General features: G+C 35.2%; 3 protein-coding genes across 3 annotated transcripts; 1 reads left to right on the top strand and 2 right to left on the bottom strand.

Moving 5' to 3' along the window:
* Positions 1-1,786: 1,786 nt before the first annotated feature.
* On the bottom strand, positions 1,787-3,453 carry LOC103509683. The gene is made up of 2 exons (XM_008474311.2): positions 2,079-3,453; positions 1,787-1,893 (listed from the first exon to the last, which is right to left on the bottom strand). Exons 1-2 carry the CDS (start codon positions 3,395-3,397, stop codon positions 1,890-1,892), a joined length of 1,323 nt encoding a protein of 440 aa, XP_008472533.1. The 5' UTR covers positions 3,398-3,453; the 3' UTR covers positions 1,787-1,889.
* Positions 3,454-6,977: 3,524 nt separating this feature from the next.
* LOC103509682 lies at positions 6,978-17,087 on the top strand. Its single transcript, XM_008474310.3, has 4 exons — positions 6,978-7,120; positions 8,203-8,345; positions 8,613-8,768; positions 16,627-17,087. Exons 1-4 carry the CDS (start codon positions 7,008-7,010, stop codon positions 16,788-16,790), a joined length of 576 nt encoding a protein of 191 aa, XP_008472532.1. The 5' UTR covers positions 6,978-7,007; the 3' UTR covers positions 16,791-17,087.
* LOC103509681 lies at positions 13,482-14,899 on the bottom strand. The gene has a single exon (XM_008474309.2). It carries the CDS (start codon positions 14,841-14,843, stop codon positions 13,521-13,523), a length of 1,323 nt encoding a protein of 440 aa, XP_008472531.1. The 5' UTR covers positions 14,844-14,899; the 3' UTR covers positions 13,482-13,520.
* Positions 17,088-19,876: the final 2,789 nt, after the last annotated feature.

Genomic DNA, 19,876 nt, shown 5'->3' with positions numbered 1-19,876 from the left:
TGAACTTACCTTAAATCAGTGCATCCTGCATCCCCAGTCCACACATTCTGCAACTTATTTTAAAATACAGAAATCAGCAGGTATATCTCAGCAGCTTTTGTTGTTAAATATCTACTTAAAATAGGAACACCCCCTATGAAAAGGCATAATAGGCAGGTATGTAGAATTCTAGATACAGGTAAAAGTGGAAGGAAAATGAACTTACCTTAAATCAGTGCATCCCCAATCCACACATTCTGCAACTTATTTTAAAACACAGAAATCAGCAGGTATATCTCAATGAGAACAAGTTTGATTGGATTCGGTCGGTATAGGTAGGTAGGTCTTACCTATTCAATTATACTTGTGAGTGAATTTAATTTTACTTATTTTTAGCATAAAAAGCACTAATGTCTTCTTCATATATCCAAGAAATCTTCAGCACGTAGGTAAACCCTAAAATTAGGAACTATTAGAGTTAAATGAAAATGACGAAATCAGGGGGAAAAAATAAATAGTGACAGTTGTGTTGTCTTTGGTTGTACTATGACTGTATTGTAATAAATTACATGATCATGCAACATAAAAGTTAAATATCAAAGAAGAACTTAATCATTTTGATTTGAGCAAAACACTGTATAGTTATACAAAAGATAATATTCAGTGGCATAGGTGACTCTGCTTGTGGAGACAATAATCTTAGATAAGAGGTTATAACTAAACCATACCTACTAAACCTAATGGCACGGAATCCTAAATGAGTTTCGTGTCATTAACACAGTTTTACGAACATTTCGAGAATTTCTGAGTTTGGAGCTTAATCATATAATTTTCAAGTCTAATGTAACAAGCGATACCTTTCTAAGCTAATGTTAGAAGTCCATTGCTTGATGTTTTTGTGCCTCGTGAAAGCACAAAAGAGACACAAAAAGAGTCAAACTAAAAAAAATGCGTTCTGTGATGCCAATGTTTTCTCTTCAGTTTTTTTTTCTAGGTGCTAAATTAAGCTAAATAAGAAGGTTTCTTATTTGCAAATAGCTACTTACCTACTTATCAAATTATCGTTCTTCTTACGAATAAATATTTGTAGAAAAATAAACATACATTTTGCGTTTTGTGATGCCAATGTTTTCTCTTCAGTTTTTTTTCTAGGTGCTAAATTAAGCTAAATAAGAAGGTTTCTTATTTGCAAATAGCTACTTATCAAATTATACTTATCAAACCTACTTATCAAATTATCGTTCTTCTTACGAATAAATATTTGTAGAAAAATAAACATACATTTTACGTTTTGTGATGCCAATGTTTTCTCTTCAGTTTTTTTTCTAGGTGCTAAATTAAGCTAAATAAGAAGGTTTCTTATTTGCAAATAGCTGCCTACCTACTTATATCATTCTTCTTTCGAATAAATATTTGTAGAAAAATAAACAAATGTACATTTTAAAATGGCGAGAAAAATAATAAAATGCAAATTTTCAAAACAGCTAGTTCTCTCTTGGTTCATCAGCCAAATTGTAATAAAATATTCAAGGAAACATTACGAGCTATTGCAGAAGAAACCTTCACTCTTGCATGCACTGTAGAGTGTAGACCACTTTAGTCCTCGACACTCTGTAAATTTCAGAGTGAGAATTGCAAAATTAACAAGCACGTCACATCCTATAGCTAGCACTATAGTGCTACACTTACACACACCACTGGTGATTATCATTATAACAAAAACATAATAGCGATGCACTATAGTGCTACACTTACACACACCACTGGTGATTATCATTATAACAAAAACATAACAGCGATGATTATTCACTATAGTGCTACACTTACACACACCACTGGTGATTATCATTATAACAAAAACATAACAGCGATGATTATTATCATCATCATCATCATCAAGTTGTTTATTTCTACCTTCGTTTCTCCATCATCATCATCATCATCATCATCATCATCATCATCATCATCATCATCATCATCATCATCATCATCATCATCATCATCATCATCATCATCATCATCATCATCATCATCATCATCATCATCATCATCATCATCATCATCATCATCATCATCATCATCAAGTTGTTTATTTCTACCTTCGTTTCTCCGACTCCTTATTGGTTGAATATGAGGAGAAGAAAGTGAGAGCTTTCATGAGTTGATAACTCTTTGACATTGGTATGTTACTGTCATACAGTTTTTTAGATGACTTACAGTCTACGTAGAACCACCAGTTACATTTCAAAATGGTTTGGTCGAATAGCGTTGACTCAGGACACAAGAAGCTTTTCATGACAAGTCCATCATCAGTGAAGGCACATACGTGGAATACCATACATCCCAAATCTTCATCAGCATATAGACCAGGGAAATGCTTCTGTTCTCCACATTCAAACCTTGTATCAGGAAGCTCAACCTTGGAGGTGAAGTTGTCATCAAAATCTTTCTCATAATTGACAGGGTAGTATTCTCGGGGTGCATTCATCACTTGGTGAGGGCCATTCATGTGATGCTTCACTTTGATTATAGGCTTAGCAGTAGTGGTTGTGGTCGTGGTAGTGGTTGTTGTTGTAGTGGAGGTGCTGGTTGTTTGAGGTAGAGTTACCATTATAGGATGTTTTTGTTGCATAGCAATCTTTTGAGCAATTTCCTGTTGGCGCACTTTGATGGCTGCTGCTAAAGTGTCAATACTAATATTAGAAGCTTTTGCTATACTTTCTAGTGAATGGCCTAGTAACAGTTTTGATGTATCAAGGTCATCTGGCAATTTTGGAGAAGTATCCTCTAAAATTGAGTCTTTACCTGATCCCAAGTCGTTCTTGACAACCAAAGCAGTATCAATATTTGGTCCAACAACTGAGTAACGCCGCACAGGTTGCTGTTGATGATTTGACAATGTTGGTACTTTAGCTATGGAAGGTGGCAATGCATGGAAAGCAGGAACCTTCATACTTAATGGCACTATTGGTTTGAAAGGAGGTACAGCAACTTTAGGCACAGCCCTACGAGTGTTGATCAAGTGTGGATTAACACCATTGATTGATCTACTTGAAAACCCTACGTCACCTTTAGCAGCCACTGCCGCCGCTGATTTTTGTAAATCATTTTCTTCATTATTATCCGTGGGTAAGGCTAATGCCCCCACGACCGGTGCTCCAATACGTGGGTTATCCACGGATCTCCGGTTATTTGATTCTACATTAGAAAGTGAATCTTTGAATCCAAGTTCATCCCCCACACTGAATCCCACACCAACATAGCCCTTTACACCACCCAAATTTCTCACTCGAAATAATCCCGACTTTTTTATACCGCAATTTAAAGTAAATCCAAAATCAGACTCAAAAACGCACGAAGAATGAACCGTGCTACACAAAAAACTCGCGTAAATGCACAAGGCAAGAATGCTCTTCATAGCTAAGAAAACACGGCATGTCACTAGGCACTGGTTAGAGAGTTACTGAGGAAGGTTCGATGATTCAAGCTGTGTAACCCGTTGACCTACTCTTTCCAATCCATACGCTCTCACTACAGACTGGTAGGGAGATACAGAATCTCGTAGCATGGCTCATGATAAGGATTAGTTCGATTTTACCTTTCATTCAAACTACACAAATACACACGTACGGAATCCGATCTTCCATGATTAGCGGTATGCGGATTACTGATTGAATCAGTCAAATCATTTGCGAATGTTCAGATCTTCCGGAAAATAAAATATTTTGTAGATATAGGTATGAAAAGTATCGTAAAAGATCCTCCTAAAAACACCTATGTGATGAGCCTGAATGGTTGATTCTTTTTGTCATCGATCATCATTATTCAAAATTAAATGACATAGAATTTCATCTTCAGCGAACAATATTATATTTACATACCTACCCACTCTATGCATTGTATACCTCTGACACTCTTTGTTTAACTCTCATATTAATTTTAAATTATTCTTCTCATACTAGTATTGGTAGTGAATATTATACATGGATCATAGATTAATTAACATCTTTAATGTCTTTATGTCAAGATTGTCAAGTACAGGTAGTCGACAGGACAAGTGTTTAAACTAAGGTCTTGTAATCTTGTTAGATATAATAAGACTGGTTGCTCTTGTGGTCATAGATTATTCACTGGGAGTTTGAACTGTTCAAAGATTGCATTTTGTGGCTTGTCGTTTGGTTCAGGCTGGACAGGAAGCTTGAGAATGTGACGAACACAGATCTTTCTCTTCCTTTCTCCCCCAGAGACTATTCTGACCCAGAACTAAAAGAAAGAAAAAAAATAATAAATAAAGAACAAAAACCTCTATGCTATCTACTAATTCACCACTGATCAAACTGAGTCACTGAACCATTTTTAAATAGCTATTGTTTCTAATGACTTTAACAAGTTAGTTACTTTTTAAAATGAAAGTAAAGTAAGTGCCTAATACTCACTGTTTAGAAGGTGAACCAGTTATGGATTAACCATGGTCTTTCTTTGTGTTACAGATGACTTTGCGCTGCGCTTCCTGAATCGTAATTATCAAGTGATCTACAACCAAATATACCCCTATATTGAAAAGAAAATCTCCGATGATGTTATGATAGATTTGGTGAATACCGGACTCGCTAAGATACCATTTGAGGTGTTGTTCCCTCTGAAGAATCAATGAGTTATTAGAAACTGAAGTATTTATTAAAATGCGTCCAGTCTTCGGCGTATTTTCGGTTATTCTTACGCGAATTAGGTGTACTTGCGTGAGTGAGGGTGTGTTTATGAACAGGGCTGAGATGAGCTCGGACGACGTGAGATAGCTGTCCCGGCGGCAATTTTTAAAATTCATTTTATATTTATTTTTGTTTGCTTTGTAATTCGCTTGTTTGTAATATCTAATTTAAATGAAAAGTATAATATAAACGTGCAAACTAAAGATAAAAAGTAAAAAATGAATTCAGATTGTACAAGTTGCGGAAAAAAAATCAAAAATTCGAATTTCCCGCCAACTTTACACGCAAAAAGGCCGACGATGGCCTACGATGGCCCTGTTCATAACCACGGCCTGAAGGAGTATCTTTTCATGAAAAGAATTAGGTATGGTAAGTAACGGTCAGTCCCAATTGACCGAAGATGAAACTTTTTGCTGTTATAGTCATGCTGTTTGTCCAAAGAAATTTTATTATTATTATTTGCCATTTCATTACTGTTAGATAATATTATACATAATATGTACCTATACATACTTCCGATATTATAAGTTGTAAAGCCTGCTTTTACAAGTACCTATTTACCTATGTTATACATAATATGTACCTATACATACTTCCGATATTATAAGTTGTAAAGCCTGCTTTTACAAGTACCTATTTACCTATGCGTGTTTAGTTACTGTTTATGTAAAAGATCATTCAAAATTTCCAGCAATCATATACCTATTACTCAAATGATGAGCACCTTACTTAACTAGGTGGACGAGTAGTTACAGGAGAAATCCGGACATGAAATCCAGGAATTGACGTTTATTACACATGTTCAAGACGGTCAGATATTACTTCGATATAGTACTAGTATACCTATACTCTGGTATGAAGTTCTTATACTAACTTATACTGATGTGGTATGAGGTATATATCTTATACCTAATGGATGAACAGGTGAAGAAGTTTGAGAACGGGAATGTGAATAATATTTTTTTGTTTTTTTAACCCTGAAAGCTTGATTGCTCTTTTTATAAATTTGACTATTTTACAAGATCAACTTTGTGTAACAGCAAAAACTGTAGCTGTGCCTACGTGGGTGTTCTTCTAAAGTAACTTTTACAATATCTCTAGTCAGTTCAGCTGAAAACTGCCAAAAAACGGTCGAATGGGTGTTCTTCTAAAGTAACTTTTACAATATCTCTAGTCAGTTCAGCTGAAAACTGCCAAAAAACGGTCGAAACAGACAGACACACAGACACACACACACGGACCAATGCCTGAAACTTTGTATTTAGGCTTTAGGGACCTCAAAACGCGTTTTGGAATTAAAAACTGACCATCGAAATTTTGACCCGATTACATTACTTTCCTTCCTATAGGATAAGGAAAGTAAAATAATAAAGTGAAGCTAACAAGCATACTCGTAGATACTTTTTAGCCTAGAATGTTATTCTGTTGCATTGGAAAGAAAACAGAAAAACATTTAAATTTAGCAATAAACAAAATGTCACTCTTCTCATGTGAAGAAACACAACTTGGAGAAATGCGGTCGCATGCAGAAAAAGAATAATAAACAATATGGCACCAATAAACAAAATGTCACTCTTCTCATGTGAAGAAACACAACTTGGAGAAATGCGGTCGCATGCAGAAAAAGAATAATAAACAATATGACACAAAAAAAATATCCTAAAAAGAAAATATCCTATACATTAGATATAAACAGACATTGATATTAGGTTTCCATTTCTATTATTTTATTGCTTCCTAAATAAACCACCATGTAAGTCTATTAAATAAACCAATAGGAGTAGGTAATTACCTATTTGTAAATAATTAGCAATAAACAAAATGTCACTCTTCTCATGTGAAGAAACACAACTTGGAGAAATGCGGTCGCATGCAGAAAAAGAATAATAAACAATGTGGTGAATGTGGCACAAAAAAAAATATCCTAAAAAGAAAATATCCTATACATTAGATATAAACAGACATTGACATTAGGTTTCCATTTCTATTTATTGCCTCCTAAATAAACCACCATGTAAGTCTATTAAATAAACCAATATGAGTAGGTAATTATTTGTGGCACAAAAAAAAATATCCTAAAAAGAAAATATCCTATACATTAGATATAAACAGACATTGACATTAGGTTTCCATTTCTATTTATTGCTTCCTAAATAAACCACCATGTAAGTCTATTAAATAAACCAATAGGAGTAGGTAATTATTTGTAAATAATAATAATAATTTATGCTTCAATAATAACTTGTAATTATTGCCTTTTAAATATTTTCCCCATGTTCTTCAGGTTACAAACCATTCAACGTACCTCCAATAGATCCAATGGTCGTCAAGCCAATTTCCCTAAACTTCCCGAGCAGTCTTTTCGGAGGCACCTTGGATGTAACGAACGTCAAAGTCAACGGCATATCAAAGGCCAAAATTATGAACCTGAAGTAAGTCGGATAGTTCAACTGAGTTAACAGATAAATTTTGGTAAACTTCACACTTTATATGCATATAATCTCTCCAAATCTTTTAGTTAGATCAAACTTTCAATAAAATCCATCAAGTTTAAAGCTGAAGCTATCAGAAACTTTCTTCACACAAGATATTTTCGATGTGGAGTTTGAAAATGCATACATAACACAGTTCCGAGAGCTTTAAGACTATCAAAACTCTCTATAATCGAGTTAAAGTCTGCGAAAGTTACTAGATCTTCAAGTTCTGAGGGGATACAGGATAACAGTATCCGGAAGAAGGAGCATGCATTTCCACGGGACGTTTAATAAGATAGAATTCAGTGATGGTTAATAGCTTTATGTTAATACAATCATGCACCATCAGGTGTACAGGTGTACTTCACAGGTCTACCTGATAGTGAGTGGCTGGCCTTATACATGATGAATATTCATCGACGTTTCCAGATGGTGTCACTGTGCTATGGGAAATCAAAGGTCTTCCTAAGAAGGAGCATGCATTTCCACGGGACGTTTAATAAGATAGAATTCAGTGATAGTTAATAGCTTTATGTTAATACAATCATGCACCCGTGTCCCGTGCGCCGAAACTTTAATTTAGAAAATTTGGAGAACTTTTGAAGTGCAGCGAGGGGATTATGGGTATAGTTTCACTGAACTAAAAAGTTAGACATGTGAATGTGAGGCACATCTAAAAATAAGTATCCAAGTATTTTCAGCACTACACGTGGTCAAATTTTCGAGAAACATAGGAGTAAAATTGCATGCCTCGAGTGAAGTAAAATTTTTGTGAATGTGAGGCACATCTAAAAATAAGTATCCAAGTATTTTCAGCACTACACGTGGTCAAATTTTCGAGAAACATAGGAGTAAAATATTGCATGCCTCGAGTGAAGTAAAATTTCGTTCACTAACACAGGACTTGGTATTTCTTCAGCTTACGAGGGCTGAACTCTGTAGATCTGTACAGCATCCCTACATGATCCTTGATTTACCGGCTTACCAACATGAAGTAGGTACATTCATTTTACATATTTGCTATTTCCTTTTCTCTCCAGGGCCAATGTAAACGACGTTAACAAATTCCGAATCACTATGGATGTCTACTATCCCCATGTGCTGGTAACTGGAAACTACAAGATGGTCGGTAATATCGCACGCATCCCCATTAAAACGGATGGTGACTGGAGTGCTGCACTTGGTAAGTATATTCAACGTGCTATTATCACCGACCGCTGGCTGTTTTGAACTTGTTTTAGTTCCTATTCAAAATTGACTCTTAATGAGCAGGTAAACCTGACAGCTACAGTTAAAAAGGTCCGCCTATCAGGTCTACCTGAGTGGAGCACACACACTATCAGGTAGACCTGAAAGGTGGACTTGATCAGGTGTACAGGTGTACTTCACAGGTCTACCTGATAGTGAGTGGCTGGCCTTATACATGATGAATATTCATCGACGTTTCCAGATGGTGTCACTGTGCTATGGGAAATCAAAGGTCTTCCTGAACAAAGAAGTCAAAATATTTTCCTTCGTATGAATCGGTTTGGTTTCCGATCTCAACCTGAGTTTAAACATTTGAAATTCTACGCGTCTAATTTGGTCCCGAGGAATGAAAATCTGAGTAAGTACTTAATTTTCATCATAATACCTACATACCTAAAGTTGCTATTAACAATCTCTTATCTCACGTTATATTTCAATGTGGGTCTTCTGATTTTCTAACAAGTTTACAAGAAGGGGCTCAGTATTTAGAGGTTCCCATATTTATGATCTATAACTCTCTGGGATATCAGCCATATCGCAAATATTAATAGAGGTAATGGAAAATAAATGCCCATATTACGCCTGTATATCGCTTAAATCTCAATCATTAAATTCTCCGATAAAACAACAGAGTTGTACAGAGAAAATGGGCGAAAAATTCGCTATTAAGGAGAATTCAGACCATAAATCAGGGTGAAAAGCAATAGGGAATCATAAATAATTTTATTCTTTGGACGAGACACAATAAATTTATTATCAGAAGATAAAATTCCCAGTGGCGAAGCAAGAGATTGTTTATTTTATAATGTGCCCTTACCTAATGTGTTTACTCGTACCTATATGGGGGTAAATTATGGACTTTAATACATCAATATACCATATTACTCGTACTGTTCAATGGTAAGTTTAGAAAAAAAGGAACAGACCTATTTTCTACGTTCCTTATGTATTTGGCAAGTGGATGTTTGAGATGAGAAAATTTAGTGGTAGTCTGGTAGTAACGTACCTACTGGATGTATTGTATAAAGCACAGGATATAATTCAGTGAAGCAATGAAAAAGAGACCTTTGTCCAGCAGTGGACAGATAACGGTTGTTTATGATGATGATGAGTGGTATACTCAATTACCTATGTATTTAGTGTAAGTACTTTCATACATAGGTAGGTATCTTTAGTGTAAGTACTTACCTACATATTGTGATGTAAGCTGTATGCCATCATTTGCTTTATAATATTACAGGTGCTTGCTTTATCACGCTTTTACTAAATGCAAAGCACGGCTATCTAATGTTTACATTTCATCTTTTCCATTTGTCCAGCACTTAAGCTGGCGTTAATTATTGCAAACCTAGATTAGCTTATTCGCTGACGTATGACGCATCGTTGACATGATTATTACATTAAATGATAGGTAGATAGAGGAGGGATTGTTTAAGTTCTTCTAATACTTAAGTGTTCCTGGGTAAACTATTTTTACTATTTATTGGTCATTTACCTACCGTTTTACCGACAGCTCAGAAGACAGCAGATGTTTTCAAAATTCAAGTAACTAAAGATATTTTCACCTCCCACTCATAAAATTGTTCATAGTTAGAACAATGTAGATTATTCAAACTGATCCAAGTTTGGTACCAAAATCAATCATACAATACTTACCAATCTGTTAAGTAACCTCTATACGTAAGTTCCTAAGTTGATGAGTCGTTTAGGATTATTTACCCACGAATCACTGAATTTATCGTGAAAGTTATGTTTAATGTTACGGGGAACCCCTAGATTAAATCCTTGGTTCATCTCCTCTTCGAAAAGTGCAATAGTCCTGCATACCGAACTCCGCATACAGGAATTCCGTCAGGAAAGACCCCCATTTCAATTCAATTTAATGTATGGTAGCAGATATTTTGCTAAGTACCTATACCTAGTATCTCGCTATCAAAGGGTAAAGGGGTATTTCGGTCCTATTCGGGCAGGATATATTCTATAGAAAAATAAACAAGATATATTCTATTCTATTCTACCAACCACCAGACTATCTACATAAATGAATACATATAAATGTCCAGAAATTCTAGAAGAGCTCGAGATAGTATACCTAGCAAATGGTAATTTGATGTACTTGCTTTTGAGTATATCGAGGAAAATAGAGCATAAATTTAACAACAGGGTCTGATATTATGTCAAACGTCAATACGGCTTATTACATTATGTAGGTATTTTACAATTTTAAAGGTTATATCTACATTGTATAAATATGTATAATTAGGTATGATGTTCAGTTTCTGCAATACAATTAATAAAATAAAGAGTAGTTACCTACTGCCTATTAAGATCACAATTGATTTTCTATCAAAAACCGTTACCTTGAAAGGTCTAAAACCAGAAATCGGGCTCCAAAATCTTTCGACAGCAACCAGAATTGCTGAAGTCAAAGTTACCTTATTATTGTACACATAATAATAAAATTATAACCTAATGACATTAATAAATGACAATAAAAGTTACTCCTCCATCACGAATGTTCATGTGAAAACGACAAAGTCTTTTGAAAGAAATGACGCGACAGTGATTGTAATCATCAATCTACCATTTGAAAGAATATCTGTAAAGCGCTAACAGTACGATACTCAAGTAGTCAATACATACTTCAATACTTAAACTTGTGTATTACTGAAGAAGTCGTGGTAGTGGTTGTTGTTGTAGTGGAGGTGCTGGTTGTTTGAGGTAGAGTTACCATTATAGGATGTTTTTGTTGCATAGCAATCTTTTGAGCAATTTCCTGTTGGCGCACTTTGATGGCTGCTGCTAAAGTGTCAATACTAATATTGGAAGCTTTTGCTATACTTTCTAAAGTCTTTTGAAAGAAATGACGCGACAGTGATTGTAATCATCAATCTACCATTTGAAAGAATATCTGTAAAGCGCTAACAGTACGATACCTACTCAAGTAGTCAATACATACCTACTTCAATGCTTAAACTTGTGTATTACTGAAGAAGAGAAGAAGATTCCATTGTTCTTAAACTTGACACTTAACTGTACAAAAGTATAGATTAACCTCTTAACTTAGAAGAGAAGTACCTACTCGTAGATAGGTACGAATATAGGTACAGGTTATCTATCTATGTATATCTAACCTATGTACCATACAATGAATGGAGTATTTTATTCCACGGCTTGAAAATGTAAGAATGTTGTTGTATCCCTTGTTTTATTTCTTCCTTCACGGGACCTTTGTACATTTTACGACAACGTACCATAATCCTGCACGTCTCATTTAAAGTTTCTATTGGACTGATTCTGAAATCTGGATAGGTGATCGATAAGTGATCCTGTTTTTGCCTCATAACTCATAACCCATAATTTGTTCTTTATAATTATAACTTGGAATCATCTTTGCGCAAAAATATTCTAATATATGCCTATTATATCAAGCATCCCGCGGGAGACGCGCAAACGTAAGTCAAGAGTTATTACATACTACCTTGTTTTATTTCTTCCTTCACGGGACCTTTGTACATTTTACGACAACGTACCATAATCCTGCACGTCTCATTTAAAGTTTCTATTGGATTGATTCTAAAATCTGGATAGGTGATCGATAAGTGATCCTGTTTTTGCCTCATAACCCATAATTTGTTCTTTATAATTATAACTTGGAATCATCTTTGCGCAAAAATATTCTAATATTTGCCTATTATATCAAGCATCCCGCGGGAGACGCGCAAACGTAAGTCAAGAGTTATTACATACTAGGTACCTATGAACAATAGCTATACCTATGTTAAAGTTTTGGCAAGATCTCATTCCAAGTTACTAAAAACCAACTTCAACTTCAGAAGTTGATAGTGACAGTTGTGTTGTCTTTGGTTGTACTATGACTGTATTGTAATAAATTACATGATCATGCAACATAAAAGTTAAATATCAAAGGAGAACTTAATTAATCATTTTGATTTGAGCAAAACACTGTATAGTTATACAGAAGATACTATTCAGTGGCATAGGTGACTCTGCTTGTGGAGACAATAATCTTAGATAAGAGGTTAGAACTAAACCATACTGTCTACTTAAAATAGGAACACCCCCCCGTAAATACATCCTCTTCAGTTTGTGCCCACCCAAAAGAAGAAGAGGAAGAAGAAAAAAAAAAAATAGAGGGCTGTATCCGCTTGTGTATTAATTATGCCCCGGGCCACACTTTGAGTTTAACTTAAAGTCAATATGATTGAAATAAGCATCAATGTGGCTAATATCAATCCGAAGTTTAAGATCAAATAATCAATCAATTTTATTGATTCAATCGGTTCAACTTATGTCAAGTTTAAACCTAAAGTTTCGTCCTCTGTCCTTAAGGATATCAAGAGTTCTCTTCTGATTTCAAATAACCAATCAATCGATTATTGATTCAATCGGTCAATCGGTTCAGCTTAGGTACACCTAAAGTTTAGCCCCCAGTCATTAAGGATATCAAGAGTTCTCTTGCAAATTCTGGTAGTAAGGAGTCCGAGTGTCTGGCATATGTCTGGAGACAAGTGGTCTGGACGATATGTATACCGGATAAATAATCCATTTCCTAGTAAAAGAGCCCTTAAAAAGAGAGTAGTCAGTCACTATCGCCAACCAGTAATAATTATTGATTATCATGCACTTACACATACGGCCTGAATAAACTCAAGCTGACAGCAACATGTCAGTGGTTAGTGCCGACCTATAATCATCATCATCATCATCATCATCATCATCATCATCATCATCATCATCATCATCATCATCATCATCATCATCATCATCATCATCATCATCATCATCATCATCATCATCATCATCATCATCATCATCATCATCATCATCATCATCATCATCATCATCATCATCATCATCATCATCATCATCATCATCATCATCATCATCATCATCATCATCATCATCATCATCATCATCATCATCATCATCATCATCATCATCATCATCATCATCATCATCATCATCATCATCATCATCATCATCATCATCATCATCATCATCATCATCATCATCATCATCATCATCATCATCATCATCATCATCATCATCATCATCATCATCATCATCATCATCAAGTTGTTTATTTCTACCTTCGTTTCTCCGACTCCTTATTGGTTGAATATGAGGAGAAGAAAGTGAGAGCTTTCATGAGTTGATAACTCTTTGACATTGGTATGTTACTGTCATACAGTTTTTTAGATGACTTACAGTCTACGTAGAACCACCAGTTACATTTCAAAATGGTTTGGTCGAATAGCGTTGACTCAGGACACAAGAAGCTTTTCATGACAAGTCCATCATCAGTGAAGGCACATACGTGGAATACCATACATCCCAAATCTTCATCAGCATATAGGCCAGGGAAATGCTTCTGTTCTCCACATTCAAACCTTGTATCAGGAAGCTCAACCTTGGAGGTGAAGTTGTCATCAAAATCTTTCTCATAATTGACAGGGTAGTATTCTCGGGGTGCATTCATCACTTGGTGAGGGCCATTCATGTGATGCTTCACTTTGATTATAGGCTTAGCAGTAGTGGTTGTGGTCGTGGTAGTGGTTGTTGTTGTAGTGGAGGGGCTGGTTGTTTGAGGTAGAGTTACCATTATAGGATGTTTTTGTTGCATAGCAATCTTTTGAGCAATTTCCTGTTGGCGCACTTTGATGGCTGCTGCTAAAGTGTCAATACTAATATTAGAAGCTTTTGCTATACTTTCTAGTGAATGGCCTAGTAACAGTTTTGATGTATCAAGGTCATCTGGCAATTTTGGAGAAGTATCCTCTAAAATTGAGTCTTTACCTGATCCCAAGTCGTTCTTGACAACCAAAGCAGTATCAATATTTGGTCCAACAACTGAGTAACGCCGCACAGGTTGCTGTTGATGATTTGACAATGTTGGTACTTTAGCTATGGAAGGTGGTAATGCATGGAAAGCAGGAACCTTCATACTTAATGGCACTATTGGTTTGAAAGGAGGTACAGCAACTTTAGGCACAGCCCTACGAGTGTTGATCAAGTGTGGATTAACACCATTGATTGATCTACTTGAAAACCCTACGTCACCTTTAGCAGCCACTGCCGCCGCTGATTTTTGTAAATCATTTTCTTCATTATTATCCGTGGGTAAGGCTAATGCCCCCACGACGGGTGCTCCAATACGTGGGTTATCCACGGATCTCCGGTTATTTGATTCTACATTAGAAAGTGAATCTTTGAATCCAAGTTCATCCCCCACACTGAATCCCACACCAACATAGCCCTTTACACCACCCAAATTTCTCACTCGAAATAATCCCGACTTTTTTATACCGCAATTTAAAGTAAATCCAAAATCAGACTCAAAAACGCACGAAGAATGAACCGTGCTACACAAAAAACTCGCGTAAATGCACAAGGCAAGAATGCTCTTCATAGCTAAGAAAACACGGCATGTCACTAGGCACTGGTTAGAGAGTTACTGAGGAAGGTTCGATGATTCAAGCTGTGTAACCCGTTGACCTACTCTTTCCAATCCATACGCTCTCACTACAGACTGGTAGGGAGATACAGAATCTCGTAGCATGGCTCATGATAAGGATTAGTTCGATTTTACCTTTCATTCAAACTACACAAATACACACGTACGGAATCCGATCTTCCATGATTAGCGGTATGCGGATTACTGATTGAATCATTCAAATCATTTGCGAATGTTCAGATCTTCCGGAAAATAAAATATTTTGCAGATATAGGTAGGTATGAAAAGTATCGTTTACTCGCCTTAGGTTTAACTCTTGAATCTAGCAATCTGATTTTATGAACGCCTAGTATTTATTTAAGTATGCAATGTGCTACACACAACTTCCACGTTAGTAAAGGAGCAGTTGCAAATGGGTAAAAATTATATATACCTAGGTAAATGGTCGATTTTCCTACCTATGTAAAAAGTTGGGAAAAATCCACATCTGAGGTCAAAACTGCAACTCGCCTTAGGTTTAACTCTTGAATCTAGCAATCTGATTTTATGAACGCCTAGTATTTATTTAAGTATGCAATGTGCTACACACAACGTCCACGTTAGTAAAGGAGCAAGCAGTTGCAAATGGGTAAAAATTATAAATAAATGGTCGATTTTCTTATGTAAAAAGTTGGGAAAAATCCACATCTGAGGTCCGTTCTAATGAAAGAGTTCAAATATGTGTGACGTCAGGCTTTACGCAGTTGTTTTTTTCGTCCGTTAGGTAGCGCGCTAGCGGAGGAGCAGAAAGAACTGCCCAGAAACGTATGCGCACAAACACATTAATCAAATGCGTTGCCTGCGGGGAGCTTTGCTCGGGACATTTGATGTGACGTCATCGCCTACGGGAGCAGTTGATTCTTTTTGTCATCGATCATCATTATTCAAAATTAAATGACATAGAATTTCATCTTCAGCGAACAATATTATATTTACATACCCACTCTATGCATTGTATATGTATATGTATACCTCTGACACTCTTTGTTTAACTCTCATATTAATTTTAAATTATTCTTCTCTATCTTATTCTTCACTAAGAACTTTCTCCATTTCATTCATTTGGCGGGTTAATTTTAAATTGTGTGTCTAAAAAACTAGAAGGCCAACTTCTTTTCTTGTTGGTTTTACAACATCTCTTTCAAACACTTTCTTTATTGATTCTCTGATGTTTTATGATTCAAGTTCATAAAATTAATGTTTTATTTAGACTGTCTGCTCCTTCTTCATTTCACTTACACTATCGACAATAATTTCATTACATGTCTAATGGCAAGTTTTAGAACTACCTAGGTATACTTACCTACATATTCTTCATTTCACTTACACTATCGACAATAATTTCATTACATGTCTAATGGCAAGTTTTAGAACTACCTAGGTATACTTACCTACATATGTACAGTACCTATGTATAAATTTACCTATAATTTCTATTTAACATATACGTTTCTATTTAACATACATGAATATTTGTCAGACTTTGGAAAACTGCTCCCCCCCCCCAAAATTGTGAAGTTGGTCGTGATTTCTTTCAGGGATTAACCGAATTTACCTATAATTTCTATTTAACATATACGTTTCTATTTAACATACATGAATATTTGTCAGACTTTGGAAAACTGCTCCCCCCCCCAAAATTGTGAAGTTGGTCGTGATTTCTTTCAGGGATTAACCGTGGTCTTTCTTTGTGTTACAGATGACTTTGCGCTGCGCTTCCTGAATCGTAATTATCAAGTGATCTACAACCAAATATACCCCTATATTGAAAAGAAAATCTCCGATGATGTTATGATAGATTTGGTGAATACCGGACTCGCTAAGATACCATTTGAGGTGTTGTTCCCTCTGAAGAATCAATGAGTTATTAGAAACTGAAGTATTTATTAAAATGCGTCCAGTCTTCGGCGTATTTTCGGTTATTCTTACGCGAATTAGGTGTACTTGCGTGAGTGAAGGAGTATCTTTTCATGAAAAGAATTAGGTATTGTAAGTAACGGTCAGTCCCAATTGACCGAAGATGAAACTTTTTGCTGTTATAGTCATGCTGTTTGTCCAAAGAAATTATATTATTATTATTTGCCATTTCATTACTGTTAGATAATATTATACATAATATGTACCTATACATATACTTCCGATATTATAAGTTGTAAAGCCTGCTTTTACAAATACCTATTTACCTATTCGTGTTTAGTTACTGTTTATGTAAAAGATCATTCAAAATTTCCAGCAATCATATACCTATTACTCAAATGATGAGCACCTTACTTAACTAGGTGGACGAGTAGTTACAAGAGAAATCCGGACATGAAATCCAGGAATTGACGTTTATTACACATGTTCAAGACGGTCAGATATTACTTCGATATAATACTAGTATACCTATACTCTGGTATGAAGTTCTTATACTAACTTATACTGATGTGGTATATATCTTATACCTAATGGGTGAACAGGTGAATAAGTTTGAGGACGGGAATGTGAATAATATTTTTTATTTTTTTAACCCTGAAAGTTTGTTTGCTCTTTTTATAAATTTGACTATTTTACTAGAACTAGATCAACTTTGTGTAACAGCAAAAACTGTAGCTGTGCCTACATATAACAACTCTGAGGAAAAAACATGGTCTTCAAACATACTCGTAAGCCGTAGTGTACCCAGTGCCTATCTTGTAGGTAGTTTTGTAGATCTCTCAGTAAATTGTTGTTGTTCATGGTGTCATTATAATTAAGTACATTAAAAATAAGAGGTGTGTGCCTAGATTTGTCACACAATCGCGCAAAGTTTCTTCTCAAATCGAGTTAAATCGTGAAGGCAAGAGTTAAACAAGGAAAGTAAAAATCGTTCCAGGATTTGCACAAAGTTCTTTCGTTACATTAGAATGAAAGTTTGATGAGTTTCTCTCTAGAATTTCAAACTGCATAAGGAAGGAACTTCTAGAAAATTATTAACATTACTTGTAATATTCAATTAGGATTTCTGTAGGATGCAGGCATGTATTGGTCTTAATACCTATGTTCTTAACTTACACATGTAAATAAGAGGTAAGTTCTTATTCTTAGATATCCCCAATACACCTATAATTTACTACAAGAGAAATGTATAAATACCCAAGTTCTTGACTCTTATATGCTATGCTTAACTTAACCATATGAACACGAGGTAGCTCTTAGATATCCATAATATCTATACTTTACTACAAGGGAAAAGTGTAAAAGTAAATGTGAATCACAGTAATCATCCGCAAATTTTACCATCACAAATAGGGATTACTATAGTTTGATGAGTTTCTCTCTAGGCTGGAGATTTAATATTTATGACGATAAAATGTGACGACATTGGCCGTGAGAGTGGAAAATGATTCAGTGGCATAGGTGACTCTGCTTGTGGAGACAATAATCTTAGATAAGAGGTTATAACTAAACCATACCTACTAAACCTAATGGCACGGAATCCTAAATGAGTTTCGTGTCATTAACACAGTTTTACGAACATTTCGAGAATTTCTGAGTTTGGAGCTTAATCATATAATTTTCAAGTCTAATGTAACAAGCGATACCTTTCTAAGCTAATGTTAGAAGTCCATTGCTTGATGTTTTTGTGCCTCGTGAAAGTGGAAAATGGATATATTCGAATATGCTTTATTCAGATTATTATCAGGCAGAATATTATAAAGAAAAACAAATTCTCCTCTTTTTTATCAGCACATGCTGTGGATTGATTTATACAAATGAAAATATTTGCAGAAATAACAGAACTGCACAGTATATTCAAGGGTACATAATTATTATAGACAGAGTTATACTCGTATAATATGTACCTACCTATTTACAATTCTACTACCTATGTATGTATGTAAGTATAAACAAAATAGGTAGATACTATTCTGTGAATTTGTTGAATGAAAAACCATCAAAAATGTGGTGCTAATAAATTTAATCTGTCGGTGACAAATCATAAAAAAAAGATTAATAATATTAAATTAATATTCTAAAATTGCTGATGGTCCAACAAAATTACATAGGTTTAGATATTATTGCACTATTTAGACTGCTGATGCCAAGGTAAAGGGACCTTTTATTCCTATATAGGTACCTATAGCAAGATAAACAAGGTATGTTCTATTCTTTAGGTACTATTCGTCTTCGGTTTCCTGACGAAACGAGGGTTAAATAAAAGAGAAACAACTCATATTCGAATGTCAAGTGGAAAAGAGGACTCAAATTTCACACTAATATCTAACTGTTCAAACAAGAAGAAAATTCTCATGTAGTGCAGGTAGCTTTAATAATTCCATGTGTAGGTATCTGTGTACACAAAGTTTTGTATAATAAAGGAATGTTTCGTAAATGCATTCTTTGAATAACTATCATCTACTGGGTAGGTATATTGTCATGGAATATACTAGTATGAAATTATGAATTCATTTTCCATTTTAGGACATTACTCATAGACCTTTTGGCACGGATTTTGCTATTATCTATTGAGTTACCCATGCTATCTATTCGTGAGCAACAAGTAGAAACTAACACGAATTTTTAGAAGCCTATGGGTCCCTAGACTCCCTAAAGATCCACTAGGAGCCAAAAATGTATTTGAACAACTTTCAGTTCCGTCAGGTAACTATTTCAGTGGCCTATTTAATAGAGGGAACTGCAACTGATGAGGTCTTATTGTCCCGAAAGCGAGAAGAAAGACACGATAGGAGAAGGCCTTTTAAAAATTCGTTCCGAGAACAAACCTTATCTGTTTAGGATAAAGTTCGGTCCGAAAGCTAATCAAACCCGCGGCCTGGATACCTTTGGATAGCGGCTTAATACCACTTGAATCTGACAGAATTTTGAGAGTTATGGAAATATCGTTCGTTCAAAAAAGTCTGTTTTTATAAAATGTTCTATTGTTTCCAGACCCAGAGGTAGAAACAACGCAACAAACATTGCGTCAT

The sequence above is a fragment of the Diaphorina citri genome, unplaced genomic scaffold (assembly GCF_000475195.1).
Source record: "Diaphorina citri unplaced genomic scaffold, Diaci psyllid genome assembly version 1.1 scaffold520, whole genome shotgun sequence".
Classification (NCBI taxonomy): Eukaryota; Metazoa; Arthropoda; class Insecta; order Hemiptera; family Psyllidae; genus Diaphorina; species Diaphorina citri.
This window is presented reverse-complemented; position numbering and strand designations above follow the sequence as displayed.